The sequence below is a fragment of the Trichechus manatus genome, unplaced genomic scaffold (genome assembly GCF_000243295.1).
Source record: "Trichechus manatus latirostris isolate Lorelei unplaced genomic scaffold, TriManLat1.0 scaffold00234, whole genome shotgun sequence".
Taxonomy (NCBI): Eukaryota; Metazoa; Chordata; class Mammalia; order Sirenia; family Trichechidae; genus Trichechus; species Trichechus manatus.
The window spans coordinates 595,610-609,426 of record NW_004444170.1 but is presented as its reverse complement, the minus strand read 5'-3'; the positions used below and the strand labels follow the sequence as shown (position 1 = coordinate 609,426).

Here is a 13,817-nt window from a genome sequence, read left to right as displayed (position 1 = left end):
AACTAAGAAGACAACAATGGAAACAGAAAGGAAGCAATATACATAGAAAATATGGAGAAGGTCGGCATCCCAGCACTGGACCTGAAGCTAGTCAATAATTATTTGTCAACTGATAAATTATTAGTAACCAAATGGATGTGGTAAAGGTCATAAGAGGAATCTAGAATGGGTCCAAAGATTTTAGCCTAGTTGTTGATTACTATGATACTATCAGATAAGAAGAAATTTGGGATAAAAGATAAAATGATCAGTGTTGTCCATGTTGCATGTGATGTATGTGTGCTGCATGGTGATGTAGAAGTACAAAATGAGCAGTTAAATTTATACAGATTTCTAGGAAGAAGTCATTGGGGGGGTTAATAATTCATAAGTTATCATCATATGATTCACTTTTGAAACTATGAAAATGGAAAAATTCCACTAGGATTCCCAACCCATTTTTCAATATTCTAATTTGCCTGACTTTTCAGGAATCTATGCATTTGTTCATGTTAGGCCAGAAGTTTAATTATGGTTCTTATTAAATTACGTAATTGGTAAATCTATGAATGAATATGTTGGATTTTTTTGAGGCTAAAATTTCATTAAATGGCTATGTATGCTAATCTCAACTATATTGAGATGTATTTTAAATGTTTTCCACTGTCAGTACTACCCTTAGACCCGGGGTATTGAGACCCTGATCCTGTGCTCTGTTCTATCCCTGTTCTGGATCTTCTTCTCCCCTCAGGTAAGGGGTCTGCAGAACTATTCAGACCTTGTGTCACCTTCCAGTCTCTGGGTGTCCAATGTCCAAAAAAAACCAACCAAACCTATTTCTGTCGAGTTGATTCTGACTCATAGCGACCCTATAGGACAGAGTAGAACTGCCCCCTAGGGTTTCCAAGGAGTGGCTGGTAGATTCGAACTGTCGACCTTTTGGTTAGTAGATGAACTCTTAGCCACTATACTGCCAGGGCTTCTCTGGATGTCCTAGACCCTGAAATTCCTTCCCAAATGCCTACTTCTGGGTCTCTCCTCCTGAGGGGAGGAAGCATGGATGGTCATGGAACTGTTTGTTAGAGATGCAAGGGACTTTAAAATGTTAGTTGAGCTGTCCACACATTTGCAGGCTAGATGCCTTGAGGTTCACGAAAAAGCCAGGGTGAAAAGAGAAAAAGGATAGGTTGAAGGCCATACTCCATGCTACCATATTTCAGTAATGACATCTGAGGTGTCTGCTAACTAAATCCATCACTGACATTCAACATCATTATGAATGTATGTTTTTCAAGGAAGAAATATAGAGCATAATTTAATAGTTAGCTTCTTCTGTAATGTTTAAACATTTAGGTATATATGTAGGCCGCCATTTGAACGTCTTCTTTCAGACCTACGAATATTAGAGGCCAGTACAGTCATCTTATATTACACTGAGTCAGTTTCTTACTATATTTTTCCCTACTTTAAAGCATTTGCACATGTTTCGTCAATGACATCAATGCAGCATTGATTGTATGGATAACTCACATCTAACAAAATAACAGTTACTTTTTGCTTTATAAAATAATTCATTGACAAAAGTTCCATAAGCAAAAACTATATTAGTTCATTTAAAAAACACTTTTTTTTTTTAATTTACAGAAAAAAGAATTAGGAACTCTAATTCTTCTCACAAATATTCACTGAACTCCTGCTGTATGCTGGGCACCAGGGATACAGCACAGACGAAATAGCATTCCTGTTTCTAAGCTTTTAATCTAGCAGGGGAAAACAAAAAATAAATGAAAATACTGATGAATGAGAAAATGGAAGGTAATGGATTCTAAACAGAGAAACAATTTAATGTGTTAGAGGAAAATGAAGTGACTGACTTCTTGATGGGCCATAGAAACTTTTTCTGAGAAATTGACATTGAAGCAGGTCTCAAATAGCTAGAGTGTCCAGCCATGCAAAGATCAAAAAAAGGAGCATATCACAGAAAGGGTATAGTTAATGAAAAGTCCTAAAGTGAAGAATATGTTTATTGATTTCAAGGAAGAATGAGAAGGCCAGTTTAGGGGAAGCACAGTGGTCAAGGGAGGTAGGTAGGGCTAGCTCATGTACCGCCATCTAAGGCAGATTGTGGAGTTTGGGCATAATTCAAATTTGATAGGAATCTATCAAAGACTTCTAACAGGAAAGTGACACAGACTGATTTACATTTGTAACCCTTTCAGTACATAATTATTTTCCACGTTGAACTGTTTGTTGATACCACGTGTTTTAGTTAATGAAGGCATGCTGAATCATTGCAGGTGTCTCAATGTTTGGTAGGTAGAATAGATTTTTTTTTTCTTGCCACCCCCCCACTCCTGCAATCCCACACCCCCCCAAGTCCAGAGGTACATATATGTACCACTTAATTTTTCCCCCAAATCCATATTTTACCTAAAAAATACTGATTTAGCATCACCTCATACAATACCCTGTAGAAACAGTAATTTATGGCACACACCTGTTTCTCAGGCCTCAAACAGTCATAGAGGCCCCCACCTTGGGGCAGCGCCCACTGTCAGTGGGAAAGCAGATTCCCAGTAAACCCCAGTGGCTGAAAAAGTAGTCGCTACGTGTACCATGGGTAATGAAAGAGTTAAAAGATCATCCTAGATGTGGTGTAGAGAGTGGATTGTGCTGGAGGATAGGCAATTACCGAAACGGTGGCAAGTTATAATGGTGACTTGGACTGTGGCATCGTGCCTTTTGTCAATTAGAAAAATTAATAACAGACATCCTACTTCGATTCTGGAGCCCTAGTGGCACAGTGGTTAAGCGTTGGGCTGCTATCCAAAAGGTCGGCGGTTTGAATCCACCAGCCACTCCTTGGAAACCCTATGGAGCAGTTCTGTTCTGTCCTATTGGGTTGCTAGGAGTCAAAATCAACTCATTGGCAACAAATTTGGTGTCTGGTACTTTGATTTTAAGGTTTGCTTACCATGGGACCAAATATCCATAGTACAGAAATTCCTGCCCAAAATCAATCCAGCTAGCCGCTGTTCTGTCACCCCAAGTTGTTCACCTCTTCTGTCTTGTTCTAAACTGGGCTTACGAAATTTGAATTTCAAAAGGCATGGCTGAAGGTGGTGGAGGGCCAGGGACCATCCTGTGACCTGATATCAGTTGATCTCGGTAAAAAGGGGAAGGCAGGTTTCGGTCAGTCATGTTAAGATCAGCCAGTGGTTGATCTTATATTCTTCTCCCTCCTCTTCTCTTTGTCAGACTTATTGTAACGAGCAAACTCAAGCCATTTGCTTTTTTTCTGGAATCAGGTTGATCTCCCTATATGCATATAGTATAACTGATCGGAATAAAACTCATGTTTCAATTTCTTTGAGTTTTGATTATTTTTAAAACTTTATTAGCATAAAATCCAAAATCTTCCTCTGGAGGTATTCCAATTCTCTCCGGAAGTGTCCAAAAAGAAAAATTTGGGGCTTAAGCATTCCCAAAAGGAGTCAGTATTATTTCTAAATATCTGGGGGAGGGAAGGGGCGCCTGAAAGCCTATTCCTTGAACGTTTTCTGTAGATTCTTGCTGCCTCATGGTGTCGGTGTTGAAGATTTATTGCGCATCCATCGGTTACTATAATGCTCTGTTTTTCCCTGAAGCTTAAATTTACAATTCTTATTACACCACATCTTGACAGTCAATCCTTGGTCCCCAGGTAATAATCATTTGTCTCTTCACCCACCCCGGGCCCTAAAGGGCTTAGATCTTCAGCCACATTTTCTGTAGTAGTGAGAACCATTTTATTTATTGAGGTATGCTATACAGGGAAATGGCAGAAGCTTTTAAATAGTATTTGTACATTAAGTGAATTGTTACTTCTATGAACTCAGTCAATAAATATATTTTTAAGTAATGTTTAAAAAACACTCAAAGAGGCCTTTATGCATTTAACAAAACACCGACCAAATTCTAGATGTTTATTTTGGTAAAATAAAAAAAATCACACAATTTTATATGTAACTTTAAACAAAATTACTCTGGAGGGGCTCTAGTTTCAAGAGTGACTTTGTCTAATTGGAGAGAAGATTGTGTCTCTTGCAGGTTGCTATTATGCAATCGTAGTATACCATCGTTGCTGCGTATTATAAACAGAAAGGCAGAGCCATTGCTCTTATTCTGTATTTAATGCATGTCTTGGATTGCCCAAGCTGACCAGAATGGGTCAGATGGGCAGATCGTGTAGACATTCCCCTTGATACGAATGGGCCCCTGGAAAGTGTCTTTATGATTTGAAATGTTCTCGGAAACCCCGGTGGGAAATTGAAAAACACAACAGTCATCATCTCAGGAGCTGTATCTTCTTTTTCTGCAGTAATAGAAGGATAAGACTGATGCAGAGAAAAGCGTTGTTGTCTTTTTTATCACAAGAAACTAGAAAGACTCAGAGTTTCTAAAATCCCATTTGAAGAAAACATATTTAAGGGAAAAATGAGTGGAAGGTATGTTTCGGCACGTAAAAGAAGACAGTCATAGAAAAGAAATGAGCACATGCTTCATCAGTAACTTTGTGATGATCCTGAAGGTGGAAAAGCAATTCCTGACCCCAACTGAACGTCTTTGGTTGAGGGCTTTCCTATTAGTCTCCGAATAAGCTTTATTGCCCTTACCGGGCACCATCTTCCCACGGCTAAAACTAGAGGAAAGTGAAATGAAATTGATTTTGAAGACCCAACCACTGTATTTCCCACCATGCTGTTTGATTTTGTTCCCCTCAAGTTTTCTTTCTCCTTTTCTAATCCAACCTAGATAATCCTAGATACTTCTTATTTTTATTTCATAATCCTGAAAGGAGGGAGTGAGGTAGGATTTCAACTCCACTCAACTCTAGTGATTGATTTACTGGTTATCCAAAATAATCTTTGGAGATACACAAGAAAATATATACATCCTCTCTACACATATATATGCAAGCTTTTTACTGCAACTCACATTTTCGTATAATTGATATAAACTGGCTAATTATGTAGCCGTAGTATTTTTGTTTATTCTACAACACGAACTTCATGAGCACATAACTTTTTAATAGCGTGCTCCATTATTATTATAGATATTACAAATGAAAATTTAGTTTGGAAGTAGGAAATGTACCTTCAAAAATGAATAAAATCTCATATTGTTAAAGAAATATAATCATTCATGACAGCCAGTGGTTCATATACTGATATTCTGTGGATTTTTCTTTGGCAGGGTTTTAGGAAGTTGGCAGGGGAGGACAAATGTACTCTCTGATCACATAACTTTAGGTTACACTGGATTAAACAATGAAAAACCAACAGGTTTCTTTACTGTAGGATTTCTCTGAACCTTTAATCCCTAATGAGCAGTGTGAAATGCCAAGAGGTAGTAAGAGTATGTAGTACTTGCCAGCATTATTCGACCAGATATTTATTAATGACCCCGCAGAAAAGTGCCCTGTGGAATACTAGTTTTGAAAGACTGATGTCAGTTGAAGTTCTTATCCATATATAAAATCTGTGCGCCTTTGTGTAAACCTTCTTTATTGGGTATTATGTATCTTTGCTTTTAATGCATGCTTAATAAGGACTGGAGAAAGAGAAGTAGTAAAAAACATATCTTGGTCTTAAAAATTACAGTTAACTCAATGTTCATGATATTCTTGATTTGCTCTTTTAATTTTTCGTTTTAAATTATTTTAATGCTATGTAAATAGCAGCAGTAATTCTCGCCTGGAAATGAACACTCAGTCATACATGTGAACACTTGCTTGAGGAAAGGATACATTTTCTTTTGAGGATGTGAAATTCAGTCCTATGAACAAGACTGTAAATGTACAATAGGGTTTCCTTATGATATCTATATCTATATTTTTTTTTTCTGAAGCTTAGAGAAAGCTCAGTGAGGGTAAATCCCAGGTAGATCTTAGATTCCATAGAAACATTATTCAAATAGCAATTCAAGATAGCTTATGAAGTACTAGTTGAATGCAATACTGTTTTTGTGTTTAGATGATGGCTCCTATGGGTTGTGATTCTAGTCATTAAATTCTATGATTAACATTCTAGATTATAAAAATGTGTGGTCTGTGGGTGTGACCTTCATGACTTTCTCCAGCTATAAGTTTTGTGTCTTTTCATCTGTCTTGCATTCCATCACTATACCAGTCTTCATCAGGAGTGATGTGCTTGACTTCCTGCTTCCAATCTTCTGATCTTTGCTGTGGATGGGAAGAAAGTGGAAAACTTTAACAATCCCTTAAAAGTGACTCTGATGAGGCATTTCCAGCTATCTTCCCATTGAAAAACCTACTCTGAAGCTCAGGCACTTCATTTTGTCTTGATTCCCATTGAGAACTCTGTTTTCAAGTAAAATTTCATTATTAACAACACTAATAATGATAATAATGAAGAGGATGACAAATATGACGTGTCAGACATCATACTATGTGATTAATGTATAACTAGGACAGAGAAGGACTCCTGGTACTGCAGTGGTTAAGCGCTCAGCTGCAAACTGGAAGGTTGGTGGTTCGAATTCACCAGCCGCTCCACAAGAGAAAGATGTGCAGTCTGCTTTTGTAAAGATTTACAGCCTTGGAAACCCTATGGGGCTGTTCTACTCTGGCCTGCAAGGGTTGCTATAGGGTCTCTATGAGTCGGAATCTACTCTACAGCAACGGGTTTTCGTTGTTTTCTTTTTATTATGACTGAGCAGCTTTCATTTTTAGTATTAGAATAAATTCAATTCTTTGAAAATTAATCCTTTGAAAATATACCGAAGGTGCGGGATATGATTTTTTTTAACCTTTTAAAATGCATCACTGATCCTGCAAGAAAATGAGGAATTCTTAGAGCCTGAAAAAGATGGGAAATTTGAAATGCAGAGAGCTAATGAACCGCAGAAGTTGGCTTTGCCCTGAGGGCATTTGCTCATCCCTGGTGACATTAAGCTTCCATTTTGAGAATCCCACTGGGCTCAAAAAGTAGGAAGCCAAGTCTAAGGTCTTTCCAATGTTGAAAAGATAATAGGAGATCCTCATATATAAGGGAGAATAAAAAATAAATAATATAAACTTAAACCACAGGATGAACAGGTCAGCAAAAATATTTGAAGATCTCTGGTTGGAGAGTTATATGAAATTGATGGAAATTTATGCAAATAAAGATATTTCTGGACAAAACTTGAGTTTACCACCACAGGACTTGTACTGGTTAGCTACTGCTGCCTATTTGATGAAACTTTAGGTGCATCTATTATTATATGTTTTACATATGATAAGAAGCTCTGGTGGCAAAATGGTTAAGTGCTTGGGTGCTATATGTTGGTGGATGGAACTCGCCAAGAGGCTCCACAGGAGAAAGCCCTGGTGATCGGCTTCCGTAAAGATTACAGCCTAGGAAACCCCGTAGGACAGTTCTACGCTGTAACCTATGGGGTCACCATGAGTCATAACCGATTTAATGGCACCCAACAACATTTGGCTGCAAGGACCTACCGTTGCAGGGCTCTACCTGGTCTCCAAAACCTCTCATCCCGCCTGTAATGCAAATTCCAATCTTTATTAAACTGATTTGAAATTCCTAACGCTAAAATCGGGAACCCTGGTGGTTCAATGGTTAAGCACTTGGCGGCTAACTGAAGGGATGGCAGTCTGTTTCCATAAGGATTACAACCTTGGAGACCCTATGGGGCAGTTCTGCTCTGACCCATAGGTCACTGTCAGTCAGAATCCACTGGACAGCAATGGCTTAACACTAAAATCACTGCTATCATTTGACAACAAAGGCAGGTGCATGCTTTTCAGAGCTTCCGCTAAAATAAGGGTGATTGTATAATTTATTACCCAAATTAGAGCACTTCTGAAGGTGAAAGAGGGTTATTAAATAATTTTGCCAAGACCATAAGCCCTATGGTATCTATGACTAAAATGGACCAGTGGTCCCCTCTAGCCCACTCCCATTTTACAGAGGCGTAACTAAGGGACGGCAGGTAGGGCGCGTGCCCTGGGTGCCACCTGAAGAGGGCGCTAATGAGCGTTTTCTATCAGCCATCAGTTTCCATCGCCAGTGGTGCGAGGTCATTCAGCAATTTAACACTAATTGCTCTAGGTGCTATTTTCCATAAATAGGCCCCTGATGGAAGAACATCAAGAAAGGTTATTTGGTCAGGTTAGCTGTTTTCACTTTGAAGGCACAGACCTTAAGGAAATTCTTCCTGTTCTGTTTTACGCCAGGTTTGTCAGGATTCACATTCTTTAAATCATTTACATTGTGGTAGGTGTGTTCATTGAAAACACTGTTACTGAGGAAATGAGAAGAGAATGTGTGTGGGCAGTCTGTGTACTAAATAGGGCACTATAAAACTCCTTGATATATTCCACAATTGTTTGCCTTTTTGAAAAAGCTTTTGCTACAATTTGTTCAAAGTAAGTATTAGAAAGGTGCATGTTAGTGAATGTATCCTCAGGAAAAAATAAATTTATTATGTTCATCTATAGACGACGATGCATTATGCAAATGAATAGTGTTTCAACCCAAAAGAGTAACTATACTCGCATGAGTGTAGAAACCATATTTCCGATTGATTGATCTGCTATCGTCTTTTCTTTGTAGCAACGATTGCGTCCACCTGCAACGATCCAGGTATGCCTCAGAACGGCACCCGTTATGGAGACAGTAGAGAACCTGGGGACACCATCACATTCCAGTGTGACCCCGGGTACCAGCTCCAAGGGCAAGCTAAAATCACCTGTGTGCAGTTAAATAACCGATTCTTTTGGCAACCAGATCCTCCTACGTGCATAGGTATGTGTAACAGAAAATAGAAATTTTATATTTGGCAATGAATGCATGTTAGCATTAAAATTGCTCCTGTAAATGTATTATTTCTTTGGAAATTCTTCTTAAGAGTTTCTTACACTCCCTCTGGTTCTCTGAGGCTGTATTTGAAATTTTACTTTACTGCTTTAAACTTGATTTTATTAGGTGAAATAACGTAGTTGACTTAATGTAACAGTTACCGGTATATATCTAACAGTTCCCGTCCTTAACAAATCTTGTACAAATATGGATCAGTTAAATTAGTCTAATTGAAAATTCTGGGTGGCTGAAAATGCATACCCTTACCATTGCTGTTTTCATTTTTAATATAGAAACATGCCCTTAAGCAAAACCTACTCGCTAAAAAGTACTTTCTCTTTTTAGATGGTTTTTCTATAATATCAGTATTATTTTAAATAGAATTCTGAAAACAAAATTATACTGCTTATGTCAAAATGAAGATAATTTAAGTCTGAAATTCTTTAGAATATTATAGTTTGAACTTATTAAACAGATAATGATTGCTTTTGCAAACTGTAGTTTGAGTAACTATCCAAGATAATTTTATCACACATATGGTTTTAGAATAACAAGTATTTTTTATATAAAAATAGAAATTGCACGTAGATTGTCTTTTCATTCGATTAAGTATTTCACCATAAAATCACTGCTTAGAGTATTTCATCTTAATTTAAAAAAATTTTTGCTAAGTTTGTTGTTTTAATAAACTATCAAAGTTTAATTTTTACTTCTTTATAATCTGTGTTAAAATGCAAAATTTAATTAATCTGTAAAGAGAGAAAGTGATAATGAAATGGCATGCATATAGTTAGTGGACCATTTTGCATAGGGTGACCTTGAAGGGATTTTGTGATTGAAGATGATTTTGACTGTCATATACACAGTGGTGGCGAAGCTCTCATGGGTCCTGAAGAGCTATGCTGCACAGCTTTTAACTTCTTACAAAGTACTTATCATTGTATTCTGAAAATAGATGAGATTTGATAGCTCAGCTTATTAGCATTCTCCACCTTGTCAGAAAGTTATTCATGTTTATTTAATGTTTTGTGCTGTATTTACATTTTATAACTTTGAGGAGCATAGTCATGCGTTTTATTTCAAGCTGAGTCATCAAGCTGAGATTTGCAAGATTTTTGTTTCTTTTTAAAGTAGAGTAATTGCCTATAAATGCAACCATCATTTTAAACCATTGGCCTGTGTTTAAGTTAGGAAAGGCTGTTATTTTATTTTACTTTATCTATTATGCATTCTTTTAAACCCGCGGGGGAAAACCTTAAAAAGCAATGCAACTCCTACAAGTTAATCTCTTAAAGACAACTGCTGACTTGACATTCATTTAAAAACGTACCTATTAAATTTGACAGTCTTCCCAGCTAACCTACAGCCTTTTGCTAGTTCATTTCTTAGTTACCTAATTTCGACCAGCAACTCAATAGTCTGATCCTCAGCAAAGTAAATAGATAGCATTCATCTGTCTTGAATATCAACTCCAAGGACAAGCTAAAATCACTTGTAGGCAATTGAATAGTTTATTCTTTTGGCAACCTGACCCGCCAACATACATAGGTAAGCGATAGAAAATGGAAAAATACATGTATTTGGAAATAAATGAACATTATCTTGTCATTAAATTGTAAATACACCATTTTTTTTCAGAACTGAGCCTCATGCTCTCTATAAGAAACTTTCGCAGTTAAAAACTAGGTATATGTAAACCGGAAATGAGCCCACCATTATCCATTATTTTACTGGAGACCCCCCCCCCCCCGCCCCTTTTAAATGTAAAAACAAAAACAAAACAAAAAGAAAGAAAGAAAGCAAAAGAAAAGAAAAAAACACAAACCCTTTCTGTCCAGGCACTTTAGACTCGTGGTCATCCAATGTGTAACAAAGCAGCACTGGTCTATAGGGTTTTTTTGATCGATAGTTTGAACTCATTCAGCAGCTCCATAGAAGAAAGGCCTGGTGAACTGCTTCCTTAAAGAATACAGCGAAGAAAATCTATGGAGCAGTTCTACTCTGGAACACATAGGGTAGCTATGAATCGGGAGCCAAGACAACTAACAACACCATCAAAAAAGCTTTATGAAAGCAGATGCTAGCTTTGTCCTGTGACGCGCCTGGGTGGGTCCAAACAGCTAATCTTTAGGTTAGCAGCTGACTTCAGCGTGCTTCCACCATGCAAGGACCTTTTAAATATAAAGATGTTTGAACGCAGGCAAACTGAGTAGAGTTTAGTTGTGCTTGTCTTAACGCTCACCTGAGTGCTGGTACCTTGACCCATGATACACTTTTTATTTTGTAATAATTTTTTCCCTCATTAAAAATAAAACATGTTCTGGGGTCTTGGAAGCCTGTGAGTGGCCATCTGGGATGCTCCACTGGTCTCATCCCTTCGGGAGGAGGGGAGAATGAAGAGAGCAGGATGCAAGGAAGGGATTAGTCGGAAGGACTGGTTGTCCACAGCTGCCAGGGCCTCCACTGGACTGAGTCCAGTGCAGCTGGATGGTGCCCGGCTGCCACCGCTGACTGCTGTGACTGGGCTCACGGCAGAGGGTTCTGGACGGAGCTGGGGAAGGATGTAGAACATAATTCTAACTCATAAAAGAAAGACCCGATTTGCTGGCCTAAAGAAGACTGGAGAAGCCCGGAGAGTGTGGCCCCCAGACACCCTTTTAGCTCAGTGGTGAAGTTAACTCCGTGGTTCACCGTTCAGCTGGGAGTGGACAGCCCCGTAAAATCAAATGAGACTAACAAGGTACAGTAGTCCGGTGACGGGGGCCAGAGGGCGGGGGGGACGAGGAAGCTGGTGATGGGGAACCCAAGGTGGAGTAAGGATATTGTTGATGTGTTGTGAGATTGTTAACCGTTGTCATAGGGCAACATTTGTACTAACTGTTAAATGAGAAACTGTTTTGTTCTGTAGACCTTCATCTTGAGTGAGAGTTGCAGCACAACTGGAAGAGCGTGGTCAATGTCACTGAACTGTGCATGTAGACATTTTTGAAATGGTGTATCTTTGGCTATGTGTATTTTCACCAAAAAAGAAGGGTTGAGAAGTTAGAGGGTTGACATGTTGTGGGGTTGTTGACCAATGTCATAAAACAATATGTGTGCTACTGTTTCATGAGAAACTATTTGTTCTGTGGGCCTTCACGTGAAGTACAATTAAAAAAAAAATAAAACATGTTTACTGCAGAACTTTTATAAGCTGTAAAACAAAACAAGCCAAATCCATTGCCATCAAGTTGATTCCAACTTATAGCAACCCTATAGATGAGCAAAAAGAGAAAAGAAGTTGTCATCTGTTTACCTGGGGACAATTTCTATTAACATAAACATTCATAAATAAACTTCATAATTATTTTACGTATATGTTATCTGGAGCCCTGGTGGCGCGGTGGTTAAGTGGTTGGCTGCTAACCAAAAGGTCAGCAGTTCAAGTCCACCAGCCACTTCTTGGAAATTCTATGGGGCAGTTCTGTTCTGTTCTACAGGGTCACTATGAGTCGGAATTGACTCGATGACGAGTTTGGTTTCTGGTTTTTATATGTAATCTATGTTTAAAGTATTTTTAAATAGCAGCATCCTATATTATTATTTTATAAAATGTACATTTTACGTACCAATACATGGCGATTGCTTTATTATTTTGGTGCCGTTATGTATTTTGTACTAATTAGTTTCTCATGACTGCATACCATCTCTTTGTATATAGCAGTATTGGCGGCATTAGTTCATTAATATTTTATCTTTAGGTTGTTTCATTTTTTTCCCTATTATGAAGATTGCAGCATACACCCTTATCTCAAAATGCAGTGTTGATTATTTGTGAATGACATATTTCTAAAACTTACATATTTCTAGGCTTTTAAAACATTTTTCAAAACTCCTCCAGAAAGACTACACCAATTTACACGGATTTCAGCCATGTGTGAGAATGTTTGTTTTCCCTAAATTAAGAAAAAAAAAAAAATCACTAGGTGCGATGTTTCCTGATCTCATAATTTAATATGGGCACGAAGGGATTGTTCCTAGTTTGCACTGTAAATTAACGGCGAGGCGGAACCTTTCCACGTGCTCATCGGCCGCTTCAAGCTGGTCTTTCCTGATTTACCTGCTGCTTGCTTTGTTATTATTAGTGTATTTTCTCTTATTTTCTGCTCTTTCTCTTTTATAAAGTATTTTAACCTCTCATCTGTTTTGTGTATTACAAATCTTTTCACCAGCTTGTCATTTGCTTTTAATTTTTTTCTTGTAGTATAATTTGATGCCCCAATTTTTTCACTTCTCAGTGGACTCCAATAAGAAGCCTATGATAAGGAGGTTTCTTCTTTTCACTTTTTTAGCTGAATTTAACAGGACTGACTCTCCAGACCAAAGAACACTTAAAACACCATTTGCTGTCCCGTCAACGACAATTCACAGCCATCTATTTCAGAGTAGAACTGTGCTCCATGGGATTGGCAATGGCTGATTTTTCAGAAAATCTCCAGGCCTTTCTTCCAAGGCGCTTCTACTTTCTAATTCTAAATGAAGTATTCCTCCAAAGTCTCCATAAGTAGATTCCATTTCTTTTGTCATCTTCAATCCCTTATTCCCAACTTGAACTTCTAAAGATCTTTAAAAAGCTAAAATTTATTCTAAGTTTGCAGCAAACTAACTTGCTGCTCTTTATAGACTATTTATGCCACTTAAGGGTATGAATATTCAAATGTTTGATGCAGAATCACTGATAGGTCTCATTAAAGAGTTTTGCCTCCAACCCTAATGGAGGAGGGTGTATATGGCCTTAGGAGTTTTGGATAAAGGATTGTGGATTTATATGAATTTGAAGGTTTTACCTTTATGCCATTATTTTTGGAGAATTTCCTAGCATCTCGGAGTTGCATTTTCTACTAGAATCTAATCTGATCTAAAATATTTTGCAAGCTCTCTAATTAAATCCTACTGATCCTAAAATGAAGAACACCGGACCAAAAGACAGAACAA

The 13,817-nt window shown here is 37.9% G+C and overlaps 1 protein-coding gene across 1 annotated transcript in view; it reads left to right on the top strand.

The window, feature by feature from the left end:
- LOC101344436 (CUB and sushi domain-containing protein 1-like) overlaps window positions 1–13,817 on the top strand; it is a 1,691,327-nt gene that overhangs the window by 1,389,674 nt on the left and 287,836 nt on the right. The window contains exons 26-27 of the mRNA XM_023743077.1: window positions 8,598–8,789; window positions 9,710–9,771. Of these exons, the coding sequence (XP_023598845.1) occupies window positions 8,598–8,789; window positions 9,710–9,771 (254 nt within the window). The remainder of the gene's footprint in view (window positions 1–8,597; window positions 8,790–9,709; window positions 9,772–13,817) is intronic.